The sequence below is a fragment of the Gopherus evgoodei genome, chromosome 15, assembly GCF_007399415.2.
Source record: "Gopherus evgoodei ecotype Sinaloan lineage chromosome 15, rGopEvg1_v1.p, whole genome shotgun sequence".
Taxonomy (NCBI): domain Eukaryota; kingdom Metazoa; phylum Chordata; order Testudines; family Testudinidae; genus Gopherus; species Gopherus evgoodei.
In genome coordinates, this window is record NC_044336.1 from 19634552 (window position 1) to 19659572 (window position 25021).

A 25021-nucleotide genomic window follows, 5' to 3' on the forward strand; every position below is an offset into this window, starting at 1 on the left:
TGTAAATCTGGGTCTGTGGGACCAAGCCCACACCTGTGCATTTTATACACTGCATAGACGTTCGGACTCGGCTCCATCCACACTGCAAAATGACAGGGTTTGACCTGACTCACACTGGGACTTTCCTCTGACCTATTCCCCAAGCAGGGTCCTAGGACCTGGGTCCTGAGTGCTTGCTAACCCCATCAGATTGATTTGTGTGTGGACAGAAGCGTGGTTTGGGCTCAGACTGAGTCAGAGCTTGGGCTTAATGTGCAGTGTAGACACACCCTAGCCTAGGAGTCTTCCCTTGAAAATCTTTACTTGAAAAATCGCAGTTTAAGATTGTAAAAAGAACACAGGGAGTTTTCCTGATCCATCATATTTTATTCCTGTGAATAATCCATGTTCTCATTGACTTCTCTGGGTCTACACACACACACAAAACCTCCCTCTTGTTCTTTCTCTTTTTATATATATATATATATATATAATATAAAGTAGGTATATCTGTGCAGGTAATCCAGCGCACATATGCAAACAGTTTTTGTAAAGCTGTATTTAATTTGTCTATCAGTAGAATTTGCATGTGTGCTCTTTTTTTCTTTTACACATGACACATACAGCTTTTGTCCACATCTCTCTCTAATGAAGCCATTCCCATTAAACGTTGTCACTCAGGAGTCAGTCAGACACACATTCTTCAGCTCCTTTTGACTTCAGTGGGTGGGAGCTGAGGATGCTGACATAAACCCCTAGGGTATGTTTACACTGCAGCTAGAAGCCAGCCTCCCAGCCCAGGACCAGACTCTCACTAGCAGGGCTCAAGCTACCATGCCAAAAATAGCAGTGTGGACATTGCGCCTTTAGTGGAGATTCGGGCTAGACACCCGAGCTCAGGCCCAGGGGACTGGGACGGCTTGAGAGACTGAGCTCCCATCCAAGCTGCGATGTCCACGCTGCTATTTTTAGCGTGCTAGTCTAAGCCTCTAACTTCCCAGGCTGAGCACTTGCTCCCAGCTGCAGTGTAGACATGCCCATAGGATCGAGCCCTTACCAAGAATTGTGATGCTGTAACATTACGTTCTAATGAAACTTTTATAAAGTGCTGCAGCGAATGCTCCATCCCAACTTGAGTCTACCCACAGCTTCATGGCACCATATATCCAAATTGGTCTTTATGCCATGTTTACCAACCATGCAAAGTATTTCTGTGTGTTTTTAAACTTTCTTTTTCCTTCTATCCCCAAATCAGTTCTTTTCTGCATTAAAAATGAAAGAGAATACATTTCTTTGTAACATATTCAAGTTTATGCTGCAGAATAGGTGTGGTCTGGTATTTTATTTTTACAGTAGTTCATTTATGGCATTTTATTAGGTCTCATGGGCATTTTATTTGCACATTACATTTCGGTAGCTAACAAAACTGTGCAACTTGATTTCTATTTTTATGCCCAGCAAGTACAGAAATGCGTACATGTTAAAACAAACCTTTCTATTTCCAAGTCCTCTCAGCATTTGTACTTTTAAACTTTGGGACTAGTTTAAAGATACCAAAGACAGATATGGCAATTTCCTGCAATGTTCTGGACAGCCTTACTGAATTAAGTTTAAGTATGTTTGGAGTTCATTGTAGTAAAAATGCAAAAATCGATATTATTGCCAAAATACCGTAAATGAACTACTGTAAAAATAAAATGTGGTGTTGTGGGATTGTATGTAACATAACTGGGGGGAGACAGGGCTAATGTAAACCCTGGGAGTGTTATGAGCATCAAAGGACTATTTGAGACAATGGGCCAGACAAGAATGAAATTTTAATTAAGTGGGTTTTGCAGGAAATCGATAAGGGGGGAGGGGGAGATGCAATGTACCCCCTTTAGCTATGCCAAGATTCAGTCTTTGGGAGTTTCTCTCTGTGGAGGAGGAGATCTTTGGCTGGCTGATTACCTCTTCACGATCTCTACAGATCAAAGACCCAGGCTGCGTAAAGGAAAGGCTAATCTGTGCATAGGTCAGCTTGTTCTGAGTAAAAGGGTGTTATGAAATTGACCAAAAAAACTCCCTGGGTAGGGTTTGAACAGACTCCTACCAAAGCCCTGGTTGGAGTTGAGGGTGGCTGGAAAGCATATTAGCATGTCTGTAGGGTTCTTTCATTGGTTTGTATATGTTTTCTCTATAGTGCTTTCACCTTAAGAATTAATGTGCTTGCTTAGGAAAAGCTGTGTGGTACCTAAGAACTTTGGCAATTACGCTATTCTTAACCTCTGAGGAAAAGGCAAAGCAGGCCTGCTTAGTGAGTCTGACTCGCTGGGAAACTCACAGTGTAGGCAGAGAGACGGACAGCCTGGAAAAACCCTAGTCAGGATTGAGAAAGATATAAGTCTCCAACCAAGAGAGGTGACATCTGAGGGTTGGGTGCCCTTGCAGGACCAGGAGATGGAGTATAGCGGCTGTTGCCCTAAACTGGGACAATATCCACCAGCTAGGGTTAAATATTAAATGAAGGTACAATTAACTAACGTAATTGATCAGCCAAACACTACTCACATCAATTATTCTGATCTTCTGCTTTGTGTTTCATGAGCATTTTGAGCAGCCAGTCAAAGTGAATTGCAATGAGAAACCCAGAGACTTAGGGGCTGATCCTGTCCTTATTTTGAGTAAACAAAGAATACAGGATCATACCTTTAAATGGATGGGTTTTAGGAGATGTTGGTTTACCTTTTACATTTGCTTTGACTTTTATTATTATTATTATTATTATTATTATTATTATTATTATTATTAATAGTTAGGGCTGTCAAGCAATTAAAATAACTAATCGTGCAATTAAATATTAATCGTGATTAATTGTGCAATTAAAAACATTAATTGTGATTAATCGTGCTGTTGAACAATAATAGAATATAATTTATATATTTTTGGATGTTTTCTATGTTTTCAAATATATTGATTTCAATTACAACAGAATACAAAATGTACAGTGCTTAGTTTTTATTTATTTTATTTATTTGCACAGTAATAAACAAAAGAAATAGTATTTTTTAATTTCCCCCATTGCAAGTACTGTAGTGCAATCTCTTTATCATGAAAGTTGAATTTACAAATGTAGAATTGTGTGCAAAAGAACTGCAGTCAAAAATAAAACAATATAAAACTTTAGAGCCTACAAGTCCACTCAGTCCTATTTCTTGTTCAGCCAATTGTTCAGACAAACAAATTATTTACATTTGCAGGAGGTAATGCTGCTGACTTGTTTACAGTGTCACCTGAAAGTGAGAACAGGCATTCACATGGCACTATTATAGCCGGCATCACAAGATATTTACCTACCAAATTCCCTAAAGATTAATATGGCCCTTCATGCTTTAACCACCATTCCAGAGGGCATGAGTCCAAGCTAATGACAGTTTCTGCTCGATAATGATCCGAAGCAGTGTGGACTAACACATGTTCATTTTCATCATCTGAGTCATATGTCACCAGCAGAAGGTTGCTTTTCTTTTTTGGTGATTCAGGTTCTGTAGTTTCTGCCTCAGAGTGTTGCTTTTTTAAGACTTCTGAAAGCGTGCTCCACACCTCATCCCTCTCAAATTTTTGAAGGCACTTCAGATTCTTAAACCTTGGGTCGAGTGCTGTAGCTATCTTTAGAAATCCCATATTGGTACCTTCTTTGAGTTTTGTCAAATCTGCAGTGAGAGTGTTCTTAAAACAACCAACATGTGCTGGGTCATCATCTGAGACTGCTATAACATGAAATACATGGCAGAATACAGTTAAAACAGAGCCAGAGCCATACAATTCTTCCCCAAAGAGTTCAGTCACAAATTTATTTAACAAGTTATTTTTTTAACAAGCGTCATCAGCATGGAAGCGTGTCCTCTTGAATGGTGGCCGAAGCATGAACGGGTATATGAATGTTTAGCAAAAGAGTGCATGCCTGTTCTCACTTTCAGGGAACATTATAAATAATAAGTGGGCAGCATTATGTCCCATAAATGTAAACAAACTTGTTTGAATTTGTGATTGGCTGAACAAGAAGTAGGACTGAATGGACTTGTAAGCTCTAAAGTTTTATATTGTTTTGTTTTTGAGTGCAATTATGTAAAGAAAAAAATCTACATTTGTAAGTTGCACTTTTACAATAAAGAGATTGCACTACAGTACTTGTATGAAGTGAATTTAAAAATACTATTTCTTTTGTTTATCGTTTTTAGAGTGCACATATTAGTAATCAGAAATAAAAATATAAAGTGAGCACTGTACACTTTGTATTCTGTTGTAATAGAAAATATATTTCAAAATATTGAAAAATATCCAAAAATATTTACTAAATTTCAATTGCTATTCTATTGCTTAACAGTGCGATTAAAATTGCAATTCATTTTGATTAATTTTTTTTAATCAGGATTAATATTTTTTAGTTAATCATGTGAGTTATGTATGATTAATCTTAGAAACATAGAATATTAGAGTTGGAAGAGACCTCAGGAGGTCTAGTCCATCCCCCTGCTCAAAGCAGGACTAATCTTCAAGCCTGACCTTAAAAACCTTTAAAAATAACCTTAAAAATGGACATCCCTAATAATAAATAATAAGTATTTTGCATGTTGAAAGAACTCTTCAGACATTAGCTCAATAACCCTCCCATCACCCCTTAGTCTTGGTGAATAAGTATTATCTCTACTTTGGAAATGGGAAACTGAGATAGAAAGCTAAAGTGACATGCCCAAAGTTACAGAGTAAGTCAATGGCAGAACCAGGATTAGAACTCAAGCCCTCCTTAGTCATAGCCTCATCTTCATTCCATCAGGGCACCCTGCCTTTCAGGTGGCAAAGGAATGTCTCTGTAGGATGGATCCTGCCTCTGCCGCTCTGGTGAGGGCGCCCAACACCTTGGATCACCCCCTGCAAATTTTACAGGAACCAGAACCCCTCCCACTGCTGGAAGATATTTAGCAGGACGCTCTGAAGGGGAATCTCATGGAGATTCCCTGCCTTTCTCTTGCAGGTCTCACTGTGCCAGAACAGAGGGTGATTTGAGCCAAATGCTTGGGACCTGAAAAATAGTGTGAAATCTACTTCCCTATCAAGTTAGAAATATGTCACAGTCTGACAACATTTTAATCACCTCATCTAAAGCCCACAATCATCTATGGGAGTCTTTCCATTGATTTCAATGTGTTTGGCATCAGGCCCCTAAATCTGGTACCAGCTCCTTGCCTGGCTGCAGTTTCCAATATTTTAAGAACGTACTGTACAGTCAAGCTCATCTCTGTGGACCTTGCAACATCCAAAAAAACTCAGTTTGCAGAATCCAGGACCTTACTGTACTAATATTGGGGGTGTCACATAGTCCTGCCAACTGACAAATTACATTGAACTACCCCATTTGCATGTCCTACTACACTTGTGTTCTTTCCTATCCCGGTGCCTGGCTCATGTTTCCTGTATGAAGAAGAATCCCATGCTCAAAGTCATGCAAGTACAGGAAGCAGCAAGGGACACGCTGGGCGAGTAGACCTGTGTTTGTGTTTGCTTTATCTTCACTGAGTGCTCTGCTTCTGTCTCTAATGCTCCTGATCCTCTTTCTTCACCTCAAGGCTGGTACTTTTGTTGGTGAAAGTAAAATTTCACAGCTTAGGCAGCCCCCATGCTGAGCAGAGAATTTCTTTGATCTCTAACCACTATCTAATGGCATTTTTAAAAGAATTTAGGGATTAACTTAGAAAAAATAAAACCCCTAAACATAAGCGATTAATGCTCTCGGCAAATAAGACTTTTTTTTTTAATTTAACGTTTCTAACACTGCAGCATTAAAAGAACAATGCTGGCATCAAACAATATCACTTGATGGGTGTTGGTGTATTTTCTTTTGTTTGGTTGCCATTAAACGTTCTGATACCTGAATGCTGGGCACATGTGAGCGAAGTGACCTTTTTCTGTGATTGCGTCTTTACAACTGTTCATTTTTTAGTTGGATTTTTGAATGTAGGATGGGTCAGAAAGAGCCTGAGGCAGACAATGCATGCTTTAGTCATGTGCATACTCCTTACTCGTGTGCACCATCCCCATGGCTTTGGTGGCACTGCTTGCTTGAGTCAAAACTATTCCCTGTGAACAGGGGGTTGTAAGATTGGGGCCTGAAGCAGTTATGCTTTTCTAAGACATGTTGCCTTTGGGCTAGAATCACACTTACGCTAAGGCCCCTAGTAAATTGCATGTGAAAAGATAGCCCTATCTCCCCACCCCATGCTCTTTAGAGAATTTGGACAAAGATACCAAGTGTTTGTTGGGGAAAGTGAAAATTGTGCCTAAGTCTGAAGAAACTAAAGCAACAAAGATTGGCCGCAGCTGTAGAAAGGACACTGGATGGAGTAGACTAGTGCTGTGAAGTGGTACAGAGAAACCTCTCTCTTAGATGCCTGGCTGATGAGTCTTGTTCACATGCTCAAAGTTAATCTGATCATTAGATCTGGGGTCAGGAAGGAATTTCCTCCCAGATCAGGAGATGTTTATGCTGGGGGGTTGGGAGGCCTTCTTCCTCTGCAGCATGGGGCATGGGTCACTTGCTTGGATCATCTGGGTATTTCTCACTTAATCAACGCCATGCTGTTGCATAGGCCTCTGGTACTGAAGCACATTGCTCCCTTCTATTCTCTGGCTGTGGCACACAATAGTTTAGTCCCCCAGGGCTGCAATACTTTGGTCCCAACATAAATCAAATCTTTGGATCTAATTAAACCACAGAGCAACTTGGTGAGTAATTTAAGTGTGAATGAGGAAACAAATGCCAAGAGAAGTGACCAATTCTGCTGTGGCTTGTGCTTTCTGTTTATTCAGGAAAAGCTGCCCCTTTCCTGAATAAATCAATGATTGGGGTGGGCGAGATGTTTTATTACCTTCACTGTATTTCTTGTCTGTCCATCCCTCTGGTGAGCTGCCCTGTACTCTGCACATTGCCCCCAAAACAGGGAGTGGTGGGAAAGAAACAGGTGACAAGAAGCCTATCCCTTGTTCTAAACTGTAAAGTGCATGAATTGGGTATTTTTAAAAAAAAAGAAAAAAAATCTTGGCTAAAAGTAGGTTACATAACATAAGCCAGTCTAAAATTATGTGCCAGCAATTTACATGAGTTTTATGTAACTGTTTATACTGCTGTTTATTTAAAAATTACTACTTATCTTGGCAACCGCAGCTACACACCATGCATTTGCTAGCTCCGGAATACAGGGCACCTTCATTAAAAACACATAGTCACCAATATATTAGATACAAAAAACCCCTGCTCTGACATAATGTTAAGAGTCAGATAGAAACCCGCAACAGCAAGGACATTCAGTGTTCAAGACAAAGCAGGCCTTTCGGGTGCTGAGAACAGGGCTGGAGCATGCTCCATCCTTAATTCACCCAGCAGCACTAAAGTATCCTACAACTCAGCTGCTACAGTCTATAAGACCAGCTCTTGTTCTTGAGCTCTTATAAAGGACCCTCTTCATCCGTAGATATTTATGCTTCTGCTTTTGTGGGTTCAAGTCAGACCCATCACATTTTTAAAATGCTGAGGGTAGACGGTCTTTTGTTCTTTCTTAAAGTCCTATCATCGTGTTGTTTAGAGCTTTAATTTTACCAACCTTAAAAATGTTGCCATCTTGTATTTTATTTTATGTTTTCAATCTACCCCTCCATAATCAACGTTAAAAAAAAAAAACTTGTCAATGGCCATTGTTTATGTAGGACCTACTTAAAAGCAATATTTAGTGCCCTCTCACTGCTTCTGTGGGTATATTTTTAAGCAATACAGTGCACACCCCAAGTCTGTGCAGCCATCTTTGAAAATGTTGTGCCTAACAATCTAAACCATGAAACAGAAAGGGAAGAAACAAATATTTGTTAAATGGAAAAAGAGACAAAATTCGTAGGAAAGTAACTTTTATTCTACGTTTGAAGAAGGGAACAAGAAACAGTGAAGAGTTAGAGGCTATTAGCCATGTAACGGTCAGCCTCACTTCAGCAAAACAACGGGATCACCTGCATGGGACACTTCCACAGACAGAGCCACTTCTTAGCTTGGCCTCATTAGGAACTGCAGGATTATTAACAGTATTGTTACTGCCCTATATTGCAGCTCAGACTGGATGGTGTCCTATAACACTGGCTTCTCTCTCTCATTGCCCCATGTGAGTTGCAATATCAGTTGCAAATTGAATCCAGGAAAGTCCTTTTGCAGTAAAGCCATGTCAGACCTCCATAGTCCAGAGCCCTTGGTCCAAGCCTTACCAGTATAGGCCCCACCTTTCACTAGGCAGCACATCAACGTGAGGGGTTTGCAAGTTACATCACTGAAAGTTTCTCAGATACAGACAAGGCTGTCTGAGGCATTCCAGCTAACAGTCTTGATTTAATCAGGATGAGCATTCTCAGTAGGTGGTCCTCGGCTCTGGCACTTGCTCTTTTGCTTTGGTACACCATAGCCCAGGCCCGATGTGCTCCATCATCCAAGTTGTCTCCAAGCATCTGATTCGCCATTGCCCTGCATCCCAGTACAAAGTGAATGCAAAGTGCTGAACTTCTGATCTGGTGGTGTTTTGCCCTTCCTTTGCACTGATGTGAAAAGCCACATCAAGTGCAGGGCAATCAATGGTGAATTAAGGCCCAGACTGTATGACTACACTGGGGGCAGGAAGAGTGGTCTTAACTTAGGTTAGCTAACTCGCATTAAAATAGCAGTGAAGACATGGCAACTCGGGTTAACAGCCCAAGTTCTGCCTCGGCACCCCTGCAGAATTTCACCAGAGCTGCTAACCTGAATTAAAAGCCAAGCTGCCCTATCTTGACTGTGAATTGAACCTGAGTTGTTAACCCAAGTTAAGAACATATTTTTTTTGTTTGTTTTGCATACAAAGTGAGTCAGGGGAACTGAACTGAACAGGAAGGGGGTAGAGCTTGGAGTACAATGGTGGGGAAGAGCCTGGGGAAACTATTTGGAATCGAAGTCTCAAATAAGACCCAAAAATATTAATTCCCGGTCTCTTTCTCTAACAAGTAAGGAACAGACCCTGCTTCCCTCTGAAGTCTATGGGAGTTTGGCCATTAACCTGAGCGGATGCAGGATCAAGACCCAAATGACGCCCACGATTCTCTGGTCCTACCAAGCTGTACTCAGTGCAAGAATGGGGCTTGGCGGAAGGTGGTTTTGAGTGATTTTTGTGTGTCCCCTATTCTCAGGCTGAGCAGTCTGTGTCCAAATTCCAGCTACTTGGAAGCCAAAGTGAATAGACGTTCTGGCTACATTCCAGCTATGCCCAGTACACTAGAGGAATTCTTTGACAAGCAACTCCATCTGGCTTATCGCCTTTTTGCGCCACTGAAATGATATAAAGAGGCCATAAAACAATGGAGCATTAGTCTCTTAATTTCCATGTATGTGTCAGATTGTGGATGACACTGTGATGCATCATTAAAATTCCATGTCCTTTTAAGCATTCTCCTGCTCAGAATATTACCATCCCAGCAACTAGTATTCTTACCAGGAAGTGCATTTCTGCAACATACCACTGCCTTTTATTCATACAACACTAAAAAAAAAAGATGTATTCAAATCAGTGGTGCTGGAAATTTATTCATTTCAATTAAGCTTTGCAGGTAAGCTAACACGTAGTAAAAAAATAGTATATATATATATATGCAATGAAACTTCTGCCAAAATTGCTCTCAGCGCACTCTGAGAAGATGCGCCAATAAGCACATTATCCTTACCCTGAAGTATTTTTCTGTATTGTGGGCCTCGTCAAATGTCAATTGAAGTCAATGGATGCAGTCCTGCAGTTATAAATTATTACAGTGACTGTGAAGACTGTCTTTTCACTGCGACTATTCTATGTAAAAATACTATTGTGTGAATAAATCAACCATAGAACAAGGTTTACTATGCAGTAATATGATTTTAACTTGCAATTCACTGCAGTTTATTTAAGCAAAATCTAAGCTTAAACAGGCTCTAAGTGTAGACATACCCCTAGTCACACCCCTAGAGTGGCAGCTACTTTCCCCTGGACACAATAGCTAGGCACCTGCCAATCGCTCAAGGGAGTGCTAGATGAAAATGTTGGCCAGATGCCGAGTGAGCGTTTTAGAAAGAATCATATGCCCTTATCTCATGCCCCCAGCTAACTGTGTGAGACACAGGACAACAGTTTGCTCAGAGCTGTTAGAACTGCTTTCACCTGTTTGCAATACACCTTTGTTTTATTATTTTGAAAACCTCCTCTTTTGTTTTGATGGGTACAGTGATGACTGTGGAGGGAAGGGAACTCAGCCTTTTCTTGCTGTTCATAAAATGCACGCCCTTTTCTTACCCAGTTTCTTTCTTTGCGTTCTGTGATCTCTGAATATTTGGGGAAATGAATTATTATTTTTATTACTTTATTTAATAAATTATTATCCTTCAGTACCACATCATGGGGATGTTTTGTTGATTTTTTTTAAACAAATAGCCTTCATAACATAGAAGATCTTTAAACATAAAAGGGACAGTTACTGTCTAAAATTTATTCCATAGATCACCAACAAATCCTGACCATGACACTGTACTAGGGCTGTCAATTAATCCCAATTAACTCTTGGGATTAACTCAAAAAATTAATCGTGATTAATTATAGTTTAATCGCACTGTTAAACAATAGACTACCAATTGAAATTTATTAAATATTTTAGATGTTTTTCTACATTTTCAGATATATTGGTTTGAATTACAATACAGAATACAAAGTGTACCGTGCTCACTTTATATTATTTTTGTTACAAATATTTGCACTGTACAAATGATAAACAAAAGAAATAAGATTTTTCAGTTCACTTCATACAAGTCCTGTAGTGCAATCTCTTTATCATGAAAGTGAAACTTACAAATGTTACTTAACTGCACTCAAAAACAAAAAATGTAAAACTTGAGAGCCTACAAGTCCACTCAGTCCTACTTCTTGTTCAGCCAATCGCTAAGAGAAACAAATTTGTTTACATTTAGGGGAGATAAAGCTGCCCACTTCTTAATTACAATGTCACCTGAAAGTGAGAACAGGCATTTGCATGGCACTGTTGTAGCCGGCGTCACAAGATATTTGTGTACCAGATGCTCTAAAGATTTATATGCCTTTTCATACTTCAGCTACCATTACAGAGGACATGCTTCCATGCTGATGACACTCGTTAAAAGAACAATGTGTTAATTAAATTTATGACTAAACTTCTTGGGTAGAATTGTATATCTCCTGCTCTGTTTTACCCACATTCTGCCATATATTTCATGTTATAGCAGTCTCAGATGATGACCCAGCACATGTTGGTTGTTTTAAGAATACTTTTACTGCGAATTTGACAAAATGCAAAGAAGGTACCACTGTGAAATTTCTAAAGATAACTACAGCACCCGACCCAGGGTTTAAGAATCTGAAGTGCCTTCAAAAATTTGAGAGGGATGAGGTGTGGAGCATGCTTTCAGAAGTCTTAAAAGAGCAACACTCTGATACAGAAACTACAGAACCTGAATCACCAAAAAAGAAAATCAACCTTCTGCTGATGGCATCTGACTCATGATGAAAATTCACATGCATCAGTCTACACTGCTTTGGATCATTACCGAGCAGAACCCATCATCAGTATGGACTTATGTCCTCTGGAATGGTGGTTGAAGCATGAAGGGACATATGAATCTTTAGCACATCTGGAACGTAAATATCTTGTGACTCAGGCTACAGCTGTGCCATGTGAAAGCCTGTTCTCAGTTTCAGGTGACATTGTAAACAAGAAGCAGGCAGCATTATCTTCTGCAAATGTAAACAAACTGGTTGTCTGAGCGACTGGCTGAACAAAAAATAGGACTGATTGGACTTGTAGGCTCTAAAGTTTTACATTGTTTTATTTTTGAATGCGGGGATTTTTGTACTTAATTCTACATTTGGAAGTTCAACTTTCATGATAAAGAGATTGCACTACAGTACTTGTATTAGATGAATTGAAACATCATATTTTTTACAGTGCAAATATTTGCAATCAAAAATAAATATAAAGGGAGCACTGTACACTTTGTATTCTGTGTTGTAACTGAAATCAATACATTTGAAAATGTAGAAAACATCCACAAATATTTAAATAAATGGTATTCTATTATTAACAGCGTGATTAATCGTGATTAATTTTTTTAATCTCTTGACAGCCCTACTCCGTACAATTCGGTAGTTGGGAGTTTTGTTAACTCCTCTGCAGAATTCCTGCATTTTGGGTGCTCAGATGCACTCATTCTCCTTTGACTTTCCTTGAAGTTCTTCCAGTGCCTAAGAGCACTGTCTGCAGGAGGTCACTGATGGTGATGTCTTGCACTCCTAACATGTCTTTGAGCAGCTCATTCAGACCCTTCTGGGTTGCTCCAAGTGCTCCAGTAATCACTGGATCATCTTTGTTCTTGTTGTCCATAACTGTTCCACTACATAGCAGAGTTCTTCAGACTTCACCATCTTCTCTTCTTGTTTCTTTTTTGTGTTTCTGTCTGCTGGTATGGCAATCTCAGTTGACATGGTCTTATTTGTCATCTTTTCTGCAACAACTATATCCAGCCTGTTTGCATGCACGCTTCGGTCTGTGACGATTGCCAGATCCCATAAAATCTTCACCTCTTCATTCTCTAGAGTGCTTTCGATTTGGTGGTCATAATACCGCAGAGTGCGTTTAAGTCCGTACTTGCCACAGAGGCTCCAGTACAGACTGGGCGACCTCATTGTGTCTGTTCACATATTGCCTCCGACCCAAGCTCTTCTGAAAAGGAAGAGACTCTGGAGCATGTGTGGAGTGCCTGCTCAACAGATGCTCCACCGTCGCTTCCTTTTCTGAACACATTCTGCAGTTCGGGGAGCAGTTCTGTTTGGTCAGTTTTGTTTTGAATGTAATTAGTCCTTAAGGTCTACTCTTGTGCACTCATAATGAGGCTCTCTGTCTCTTTTTTGAGGTAGCCTTCTACAAGCCATTAGCCATTGTTGTTATTATATGACCGTATTAGCATCCAGAGGTCTCAAGCAGAAATGGGGCACCATTATGTTAGTTGCTCTCCGAATACATACAAAGACACAGGAGCTGATTCTCATTTGAACGAAGGTCTTTTTTACACCTCCCTGACATTTTTTAAGGGGCCTTAAAAGGGGCACAAATTACAGAATGGTGTCAAGGAGCCTTAGTGTCAATGAAAATTGGGCCACTCTCCTTACTTGGAGGGCTTTCACTGTATTAAGGACTAGGTTCTGAAGCTAGTTGAGATCTTCACCCCTGCTCCAAATCCTGCATGCTGGGTAAACCGGGCAGAGCAGTGTAAAGGGACCCTAAAAGCCCTGGTTCCCACTGAAGGAGGATTCCCTTGGCCGAAGCACTGGTGAAGATAGACGTAATGCTGCCTTCTAAGGACTCCCCTGTAAGCCCTGAAGCGGGGGATGTGCTGGAGTAGGAGGGCATGCTAGGACAGGGCTGCAGCATGCAGCAAGGCAGAGATTTCTGGTAGCGTTACAGCCCTTGGGTCCTCTTGGGGTTGTGTAATTTATGCCCAGAGCCTCTCCAATCCCCAAAACAGCCTAGGATTGGAAAGGCTCAAAGGTGGCTTAAAGCCCCCTAGTGTCAGCTCTCTCACAGCTTCGAGCATTGTCTTACAGACACAGGACACACACCATTTCTCATGCTGAGAAGTACCTTACTCTGCCTCTAGTCCCATTGCTCTGAGTGCAGCAAAGTGCTGTTCCACAGAGTCTGGCCCTAAATGACACCATCTTGTTTTACCAGAAGAAAAAAGGCATCTGAAATGACGGAAAGCCCGTTTGTTAGATGCTCAGCAGCTTAGAACTGGCTTCTCCAGTGTACTCTACTGCAGTAAGGGAACATGTCCATGCAAGCAGCATGCATACCAGACTTCAGTTCCAAGTGATTTAATACAGCTGAGTTATAAAATCATGGTTTACAGTGGAAACTCTAACAGGACATCAAGTATAATGGCACTTACAGGCACTGCTATAATTAAACCCTTCACACACCAAAACCCCTACAACATCTTACAGTAACAATCTCTACATGTTCATAGAGGCGGATGGAGGTAGCCCCATGACTCCCATTTAAGCCGGCGGTAGATAGGTAGTTAAAACTCCATGGAACTCTAGGGAAGTGTGTCCTGAAAAAAGCCAGAGGCAAATGGACAAAATCAAGAACAACAGTGTTTACTTAGCAGTGAATGTTAAAGTGTTTCAGAACCTAGCATATAATGTCTGAGATCACAAGGCACTGTCAGAAAAAGAGGGAGTGCTGAGCATGGGGGATGGAATGAGAAGAAAAGGGAAAGGTGGCATGAGCCTCTTGTTCCGGCAATCCTGCAGAAATATGGAAATTAATTGCTGAGCAGAAAATATTGTGAAATATTGTTTTCTTTTTTCCAAATAGGGCAGACTCCGCTTTACCAGTGATCTGTATGAGAATCGCATACTCTAAATAGACTGGTATCCAGTGCTTGATCTTAAAAACTAAAGCTGATAACAATTAAACCTCTGAAAATAGCAACCGCTCTGGGGAATTTTGAGGGTCTAACATGCAGAAGTCTTTGGACCAACTTCATCTCTCAGTTACATTGGTGTAAATGCAGAAAACAAATGGTGTTTCGCGACACTTACATCAGCATAACTGAGAGACGAAGCTGATCTCTAACCTTTAATCAGATCGTGAGGTTCTGTTGAAATAGATGTCCAGGAGGACAGCTTGTCCACAAGTATGAGTCTGATGCGTTTTTGAAGTGGACAGCTATTAAATCCCAGATGTGTGAGTCTCCAGGAGTAACTGGCCCTTAACTATATCCCTGGTACCTGCCATTGCTAGAGAATAATTTTTTTAAAAATAGGCTATTTTCCTGTCAGCAGTTACACTTCCCCACTTGCTTGTGCTCATTTTAAAAATGATTTAACTTGTCTTCATCACTCTATTTTATATTATTTTTATGTTCTCATTCATTTTTGCAAGGAATGGAGGGGGGAGAGTGATGGCAGTGGGACTGATCCTGTAAATCTTTCCCTCGTGAGTACTTCTTATAAGTTAATGGGAACACTTACATGAGTAAAGATACCCCGGCATCTGCTTGAGCCTGCAGGATAAGCCCCTTCAATTGCAAAGTATTTGTCAACACAGCATCGTTTGATTCACTTTCATAATGGGCTACTACTTAGTAATTCCTCATGGCTCGGTGTGACTTTTGTGATTATGTAACACAATCTGATATGGAATAGAGATCTGGTCCTATGTCTTCTGAAGTCAATAGAAAGATTCCTATTGACTTCAGTGAGCTCTGGATCAGGCCCAGAGAGGATCATTCTGTTGTGGGTTGGGAAAAACATCAATCAAGCTGGTGGTTGCAACTCCAACCCATCTTTTAAGATAGTCGATGCTCCTTTATAAAAGCCCATTCCTAAAATAAATATGTTTGAGAATCGACCCAGGAATTAGTACTACATGTACAGAAGATTTCACTGGATATTGTTTTGGGTGGGCTGGTGGGAGAGAGAGAGAGAGAGAGAGAGAGAGAGAAGAAAGCTACGCACATAGCATAAACAAGCACAGTCTGGTGCTGACTAAAAGAGTTCTGGGGCTATACGTCAAGAAACTATCTCCTCTTTGATTCCTCCTGTGTTCAGAGAAACAGGACTTTGTGCATTCTTTGTAAAGAAACAAGATTGCATCAGAGGTATCTGGCCCCATCCCATTTCTCCTCCTAACTGGAACAACCTGCAAGAACCCAAAGTTTTATTAGCCACTCAGGCCAACTTTTGGGCCAAAAGAGGGGTAACAATCTTCTGTGGGCTGGCTCCTGCAATAAGAGCTACATGATGTATTATAATAAGTAGGCCATATTTACTCTATCCTGGGATGCAATGACTGAATAAATACTTGGAGCTGAACATGAGCTCCTGGTGGGATGCTATAGCCAAAAGGGATAATAGGATTATTGGAGTAGAGTATTTGACACCAGTCTCACTGCTGCTGGAATACAATCCGGTTCTGGGATTGGCAATTCAAGAAGGATGTTGATAAATTGGAGAGGATCCAGAGAAGAGCCACAAGAATAATTAAAGTGTTGGAAAACGTGGCTTATTGTGGTTCTCAACCTGTGGTGATCTGCTGACTCCTTGGGGTCCGTGAACTATGTCTAAGCGGTCCACAAAAGATTTAGACTGAAAACTGACTGGTCAAAATTCATATATATACAGACAATAGATTTCCAAAGGGGTCTGCACCTCCATTCAACATTTCCAAAGGGGTCGGCACCTCCATTTGAAATTTTTTAGGGGTCCACAAATGAGAAAAGATTGAGAACCCCTGAGATAGACTCAAAGAGCTCAACCTGTTTATCTTACCAAAGAGATGGTTAAGGGTGACTTGATCACAGTTTATACATACCTATCTGGGGAACAAATACTTCATAATGGACTCTTCAATACAGCACGCAAAGGTATAACACAATCCGTTAGTTGGAAACTGAAGCTAGAAAAACTGAAACTGTAAATAACATGTAAATTTTTAACAGTGAAGGTAATTAACCATTGGAACAATTTAGCAAGGATCAGAATGGATACTCCATCACTGCCCATTTTTTTAAATCAAGATTGGATGTTTTTTATAAAAGATCTACACTAGGAATTATTTTGGGCAAGTTCTGTGGCTTGTGCTACAAAGGATGTCAGACTAGATCACAATGATCCCTTTGGAATCTATGATCAGAACTTGGCACTCGTGTGAAACTTCATTGATTCCCTGGGGCTCTGCATAGGCGCAAGGGTCCACCCATGCAAATCCATCTGCAGGATCAGGGGCTTTATACTGATTTTGATTTATAGGCTTGCTTCATTGTGTTTGCAGACCCCAAAGTCCTGCACCCAATATCTTTTTCCTGCTGCTGCTTTTTCTTTAAAAGGAAGTTGCTTAAATGAGAGCAAATGCTAACCGAATATAACTTGCATGCCAAAACATTTTAAACGTACTTTTATGAAAAGCTTTTGAGCTATTTTTTGTTATTGAGAGACACACAAACCACAGTCAATTGCTGTTCACAGTGTTGTGAAACATCATTATTTTGTCTCGCTATAGCCTGATGGAAGAGCTAATAGGGAAGTGGGAGGTAGGGGAGGGAGAGAAAAAGAAGACTAGTTAATTTCCAAGGTGCTAAGCTGCCTCTATTTCTTTACCTGACGCTGAAATCTGATTACATTTCCCCCTTGTTGTTTATTTTCTAGTGGAATGGAGCTGTTCTGAAGACTTTTCTCCGTTGGCTGGGGAAATAATCATGGACAATCTTCAGTCTTTGAGATGCACTATCACAGGCCTCAGAATGGTAAATGCCAAATCATTAATTTAGATCTTAAACTCCCCAAATGGTACACGGGCTGTGACATTTGCATCCGGGCCTCTTGGCAAGAACAGCAGAGTGCCATTCCTCTGACAACAACTGCCAGTTATTAAGCATAATATGTCTGGTATCCATAATCTGAAAGTCACAAAGGAATAGACAGACAGCAGGAACTGTTTTGTAAATTGTCATGTTATGGGGAGATCAGAAAAGATTGGAATGAAAACCGCTGCTCTCTGGATCACAGGATAATATTAGTGCAGATCAAAGGCTCCTGAGAGCTCCAATCCTGACTCCATGTCTGATGGTTAAAATAACAATTCTCTGTCCTCTTCCTCATTCAGGAACAAAGTCACTGCATGCAGTCTTTTAAGAAGACGTGTATTTTCATACAGATAAGAACTGGGTCAATGACGGAGAAAATCTCTCATGAATATTCACTTGGATTTTTAAGCAAGCTAACTTAAACCATATGTTTGTAACCCTTCTCTGCAGGCTTTTTGTGAACATTTGTGCAAGCAAATTTTGTGTTTTGCAAATGCTTGCAGGGAACAAACCTTGTTCAAAATTCACACAAATATTTACGATGGAACCATTCACGTGGGGCTGGATCCAGCACACACTGAAGTCAATGAGAGTCTTCACTAGAGATTGAATCAGGCCCTTAAGACAAAATAACAGCAGGGAGAAAAGCAAGTTTATTCCAAAAACCCCTGGCCAGTGCCCTGAAGCGTAGGTGTTAGAGATCTGCCTGTCTGCTTGGGTTAAAATTCTCAGTTGTGTATGTCTGGGAATATGTCTACCCTGCAGTTGGAGGTATGATTGCAGTCCATGTAGGCACACCCGAGCTAACTCTAAAGGCTGGTCTACACTGGGGGAGGGGGTCAATGTAAGATACACAACTTCAGCTACGGAAAGAGTGTAGCCGAAGTCAATGTATCTTATTTCGACTGACCTCCTGTCTTCACGGCGCGGGATCGACGGCCGCGGCTCCCTGTCGACTCTGCTTCTGCCTCTCGCACTGGTGGAGTTCCGGAGTCGACGGGAGCATGTTCGGGGATCGACAGGTTGATCGCTACCCGCCAATCTGGCGCTTATGTGTGGACGTACCCTAAGCTTGCACTGAGGCTGCAGCACCACAGGCTTCAACCCAGGCTGTACAAGCCCCTCCGGGCACTTACTTAGGTAGCTAGCTGCTGTAGCTTCGCTGCTGTTGCTACTCACACTAGCTAGGTCAAAGCTAGCTCAGGTGTGTCCGCCCCTGCAGCAATCACACGTCTGATTGTAGTGTAGACATGGCAAAGAGTAAAGTGTTGGGCAAAATATAAAACCCTCCCAGCCAGAATAGAACAGGCATTTTTTCAGTCCGAAGAGCTTTGATTTGAAACTTTTCCAGGCTGCCGGGCCATAGTATATATTTCATGCATTTGGGCTATGTTACTAGCAATCCAAAGTACCTTTATTAAACATAAAGCACCACAGCTTGCATAGTGACTTTCAGGGGCACGTGTTAACAGCAGAGCCGATTGTACACTGTCTACACTCACACTCCCTGCCAAGGATGCCATACCTTTAAGTGAAGGGCAGGATTTTTGAAAAGCGCTCATCACTGGCCTATCTCTAGTCTCATTCAGATCAATGGTAAAGCTCCAGCTGACTTCAGTGGGAGCAGCGTTAGGTGTCTAGAGACTTCTGTCTGCATTGGCACGCAGGCTGTGATGCATGACTGTGGAGCTGTCCATTAATGTCAAGGGTATCCCTATGCTATCATTGATAGATTGTAATGTCTCTTTTGGACCCATTGTGGTCCATTAACTCAGGGATCCACCCGTACTGGGATTTGGGGAAGATTATTGAACTATGTCTTCCAATCTCTCATGATATTCTGGTCAAAGCACCGTGGGTAGTAGGTTTGGAAGAAGGTGACTCTGGGTGTGGGAACGTTGTCTAGTGATTAGAACACAGGCCTAGGCATCAATTGCTGGTTCTGTTCCCAGCTCTGTGACTGAATTTTTATGCGACTTGGGCCCAGGATCCACAAAGGAATTTAAGCCCCTAACTTCCATTGATTTTGTGGATCTGGGCCTTAACCTCAGTTTCACCATGGGGGAACCAGACGTAATATCTGCTACTTCATATTTGGAGGATTGAAAAGTGCTTGATGTCCTAAATTTAAAGGTGTCTTATAAGTGCAACATATCGCTTATTTGCACTACACAGTCTCAGTCAAGAGACAATCCATTTCAGCTGAGACTGTAGTTATCAAAGAATAGTAAATTGCAATCTGCCACACACTCAATCACTGTACATTCCTTCTCCTGCCTTCCTTATCTGATGCTTTGTACCTGAGCTGTTTAAGTACTCAGCTGTAATACCTAGCTACAATGGAATCAATTAAGGAGTGAGCACCAGTCCTAGTTCTGAGTATCCTCGCTCCGGTGGTGTGACAAGGTGTAAAGACACTCGAGCATGTAGGGAGTTACCAGGTTCCTGCCTATAGCATGGCTGATCCTGGCAGAGTTAGAAAAGGAAAGAGGAAGCTGGTGCAAAGGAGGCTGCCACAAAGGGGGTATCCTCTCTCCCAGTTGGGGATGCTGGAAATGCCTGAGGCACTTATAATTCGGTAACTTGAGTTTATCTGGTCTAGTTTTGAATTTTGGAAACAAAACAAGTCCTGAGGAAATGGCTGTGAGGTGCAGAGGAAAGCTGGCCCAGTGACTAGGGCACTCATGTAGGAGTGGGGAGACCTGGCTTCAAATCCCTGCACTGCTACAGACTCCCTGCATGATCTTGGGCTAGTCACTTACCCTCTCTGCCCCCACTAGGACTTCTCTACCTCACAGGGGTGTTATGAGAAGCTTGCGAGGCACTCGGATACTACAGTAAATTGACCATTTACGTATTTGAGACAGAGCAAAGCAGCCTGTAGTTTCCTTCTGTGGCTGGTGGATCTGCACACAAGCTTACAAGTGAGTTAAGGTCCTGGTCCTGCCAACACATAGTGCTGGAAGTAGCTGTTACTACTGTGGCTTTAGTGGGACTAAACGCGATGCGCAGGACTGGGTCCTAAGGACTGGAGTCTGCCACCCTTATGCACCTACTGAAGTCAGCGGGCCTGATTCTCTTTTACACTGAGACCTGTTACCACTGCCAGAGCGGCGTAAGGACAACTTCATGCAAATGAGAATCAGGCCCCTAGGGATTCCTTGTGAAATGAGGTACTCTCCAGTGTGAGCAAGGATATCAGAACCTCACCCTTAGTTCTATTCATAGGGTTTGTCTACACATCGCCGGAGTCTGGACTACAGATGTATGAATTGTAGAGCACTCTAACGTGTCATGGTCTAACTGTTCCAGGTTGACCCTGCCAGTGTGAACTAAAAGGTACCTAGTACACATTCAGGTAATCCTGTTAGAAACAGGACTACAGTAGAATCTCAAAGTTATGAACACCTCAGGAATGGAGGTTGTCCTTAACTCTGAAATGTTCAGAACTTTGAACAAAACGTTATGGTTGTTCTTTTAGAAGTTTACAACTGAACCTTGACTTAAAACAGCTTTCAAACTTTACTCTGCAGAAGAAAAATGCTGCTTTCTCTTTATTTTTTTTAGTTGTTTACATTTAACAAAATACTGTACTGTATTTGTTTGTTTGTCTCTACTGCTGCCTGATTGCATACTCTTGGTTCCAAATGAGGTTTGTGGTTGACCAGTCAGTTCGTAACTCTGGTGTTTGTAACTCTGAGGTTCTACTGTACATCAGTGTGAGCTAGGCGTCTTTTAGTTTTGTGCCAGCAAGGTCTACGTGGAGCTGTTACAGCACAACGTGTTAGAGCACTGTACAGTTCACATCCCCCTAGTCCAGATTATGGTGCCATGTGGACAAGCAATGGGCGAAATAGATTGGATTAGTAAGGAATCAGTCATCTTTGAACTGAACCAGAACCTATTTTCAACTTCAGAAAAGTTTTTAAGATTTAGTTTGTTTGTGTTTCACCTTTGCCAGCCTCAGTGCTTCCTGAGTTCCTCCAGGACCAGAGGAGAAGGACCAAAATACCACGAAGGGAGGCTATTTCTACAGTTTTTCCAACCAATGGGAAGTGCTGTAAATCTAGCAAAAACACCTGTTCTCATGACAACTCCAGCCCAGTTTTTAGACCAAAGAGGATGGACAGTTAGATAAGCTTTGCGTAAACTTTTTAGTATTTAAACAAAGCAGATTTCTGTTGATCCCAGTCATAGAGATTACTCTACTGCTAGGAGACAAACAAACAAACAAAAAAAAACCCTAAAACTGTAATCATTTCTTCATTATAGATTTTCATAGGCCCTGATTCTACAACCTTTGGAGTGAGCAGTATGTACATACTAATCTCACTGATTTCACCACTTTGCCACTAACTCACTGTATAACCCTTGGCAAGTCATTTAACATCTCTCCACCAATTATTGAGGTCAGTGGCCCTATTAGGTATGAGTTAGGGTATGAGTAGAACTGGCTATAAGTAATTTTAAAAGTCGCTATGATAAGTGTTCATTAGTTGATGTTTGTATGAGGCATTGAAGAAGCAAAGTGCAGAGTATTATTGTTAATATTTTTAAATGAAATATTTAATACCCTTCTTTTTCCATTTCAATGCATTTGCAGGGCCAAAGTTATTATGCTCGTGTGTCAGCATACAACATGAAGGGATGGGGACCTTCACAGACTACCACTCCTGCCTGTGCTTCTCCTTCTAGTAGGTTGAGATCTCCATGACTGATTTATTAAAGCTACTTTGTTTTTTTGTTTTTAAAGGGAATTTGACCCATTGGGGTCAAATACTAAAATGAGCAAGTCACCCAGGCATGAAATAAATAAAATATAACTTCAAACAAAAAAAACCTGGAAAGAATTTATATATATTTTAATTGTCCTGCACTGTTACCACTTCCACACTTTTTCCAGTTCTTTGTCAGCACATTGTCTATTTAGGCCCTGATCCTGCACACATATATGCACAAGGGGTAGGATTTTGATCCTTATGTCCGTTAATAGGCTTCTGTCGTATTGAACTTTCCCTAATGTAAGGAAAAGAGCAGATCATAGTCTGAATCTGAACTACCATCAGGAAAACATTGATAGCGCAGACAGTTCTGCCCTCTGCATTGCAAACATTGTGGGTCCAGTCCTTTAAGATTCTGAGGAGTGTTAATTTTCATTGAAGTCAATGGACTGCTCATATAAGTAGAGATACTTATGTGCACGCATGTTCACAGCAGTAGTTAAGTAGTAGTTAAAATGTTCCACATGACTGAAACCCTCTTTCCTTTTAAAAATCATGGTGGGTTTGCTGAAACTCCACTGGGACCATAATTTGACTTTTGCAATTTTTTAATTTATCCTAATTGCATCCTATTGTTAGTCACTTTTCTTGGATTAGTACTCACTGCTGAATTGGCTAGGCACATTACAGCTTCCCTTGTATTGATTAGTGTGGGGAAGGTTTTCGTTTTATTGCATTCGCACTTTCTTTTATTAGGCTAATGTAACCAGTTAATAAGCTTGAATGGTAATGTGAGAACATAAAGGAAGCCGGACTGACACTACCTATCTGAGAGTTGTGGGAAGTGGAGTTTGGATAATTGAGGCTGTTACAGTACTACTGTCGTATCCTGGACCAAATTCTGCTTTCACTTACACCAATATAAATCCAGAGTTACTCTAACAAAATCCTCTCTGTTTGGTGTAGTACAGTCCTGGGACAAACTTCTGCTCACTTTTACATTGGAGTGATTCTGCTAACTTACTCTGAATTACACTAGCATAACAGAGCAGAATCTGGTTCCTGAAGCCTTAGCATTCCATGCCCCCTAAAGAAGGGGATTGTCTCTTTTCCAGGAACTTAGGGCAGGTCTACACTACAGGTTTAGGTTGACCTAAGTTAACGCAACTCCAGCTACGTTATTCACGAAGCTGGAGTCAACGTACCTTAGGTCAACTTATAGCAGTGTCTACACCGTACTGGGTCGATGGGAGAAACTCTCCCGTCGACTTACCTTATGCTTCTCGTTCCGGTGGAGTACCAGAGTCAATGGGAGAGTGACTTCACCAGACCCACTAAATTGACCCCCGGTGGATTGATCGCTGCAGCATGGATCCACTGGTAAGTATTGACAGGCCTTCAGTGCCAGTTGACAGAATACGCCCTGCAGAGCAGGAGACCCCTGACAAAATACGTGGCATTTTATACCGCAGCCCTGTATTGGATTGAGGTATTATCTGTGAATATTGTATTGACAGTGCCTCTTTCTTTGTATTCTTGTTCAACCTTTTAAAAATACTCTTCAAGAAGGGCCTGATCCAAAGCCCACTGAAGTCAAACAAAGTCTTGTCACAGACTTCAGTGGGCTTTCCATCAGGCACTACTGAACCCAAACAAGAGCTGGTCAGAAAATGGGGTTTATTTTCCTGCAGAAAGTTAAGACTTTGCATCTAAAAGAAACTGAATTTATTTTTTTACTGAAAACTTTCCTCCCCCACAAAAAAATTGGTTTTCAAGTGAACATTTTTGTGATTGGCTTTTTCAGTTTTCCAACAAACAAACATTTTCAAGGGGAGCAGGCACATTCCACAAAACCTTGCCTTTTGTCAAAAAACCCAGTTTTCTGTCGAAAGACGTTTTGATGGACAATTTTTGACCAAAACTAACCAAAACCCTGTAGCCTGCCTATGCTTCTTTGGCAACATTATGGTGCTACAGAGGCCTGAGAGAGAATGTCCCTAGTTTAGGAGCAGCCTAGGGTTGATATAAGCAAATGTACAGTGGTCTTCCTTGTGGACCCTGTTGCTCTGGAGGATCACGAGTGGGAAAAGAAGTGCTCATAGATCTTGGTGCTGCAGGGACACAGAGTTGCAGAGCAGCCATAGGCAGCCCCAGGTAAGTAAGAATTAAGGCCACTTTGTCCCCACAACAGCTGAGAATCCAGGTGAAGTAAAGCCACTTTTCCTCTGCCTCCTCCTAGGCTACACCTTCCATGACAATGGTGCCACAGCTGCACTTGGGGAACTCATGGCAGGCTGCAGTGGGATTTTTAGAAGAGACAGGCATGGCAACAGTAGAAAGGGACCAGTCAATGACACTCACTCAAGCTCGAGTGAGACTCTTATAGCCTAAGTTTAAACTCTTTTTATCAGGTAACGTTAGCATCAGAATTTCAGCTTGAAATGCAGCATTCATTGGTCCAGTCACAGTCTGCAGAACTTATTCTAGTGTAAAGGTCTTTATCCGGGGGACTGCCTTTACCACTGCCTTTGAAAACAAACCAAGCAAGTGCTCAGCAAGAGCAGTGTGCCCCTGGAATGACACTGGTGTAACCGAGCAGAATTCGGCCCTAAGCTATACACTAAAGTTAGACTCTTTAACACTCTATAAAACAGTCTATAAGGACCACCAGAAAAATATGCTAGTGCAGTGTTTCTCAGTCTTTTTGATCCCAGAGACCGGCTTGCTGCCTGTGCCAGGGAGATCTCAGGGACTGGCACCAGTCCATAGACCGGTCGCTAAGAATCACTGTGGTAGTGGAATTAAAAATCCAGGGTTCAAGCTTGAATCCCACTCCAGGCCCAAGGCACCAAGGGATTGA

At 41.4% G+C, this 25021-nt stretch overlaps 1 protein-coding gene across 1 annotated transcript in view; it reads left to right on the plus strand.

Annotated features, from left to right (window-relative positions):
- Positions 1 to 25021, plus strand: part of ANKFN1 (ankyrin repeat and fibronectin type III domain containing 1) — a 177886-nt gene that overhangs the window by 110962 nt on the left and 41903 nt on the right. Inside the window, exons 7-8 of the mRNA XM_030534472.1 lie at positions 17283 to 17380; positions 22044 to 22134. Coding sequence (XP_030390332.1) covers positions 17283 to 17380; positions 22044 to 22134 — 189 coding nt within the window. The remainder of the gene's footprint in view (positions 1 to 17282; positions 17381 to 22043; positions 22135 to 25021) is intronic.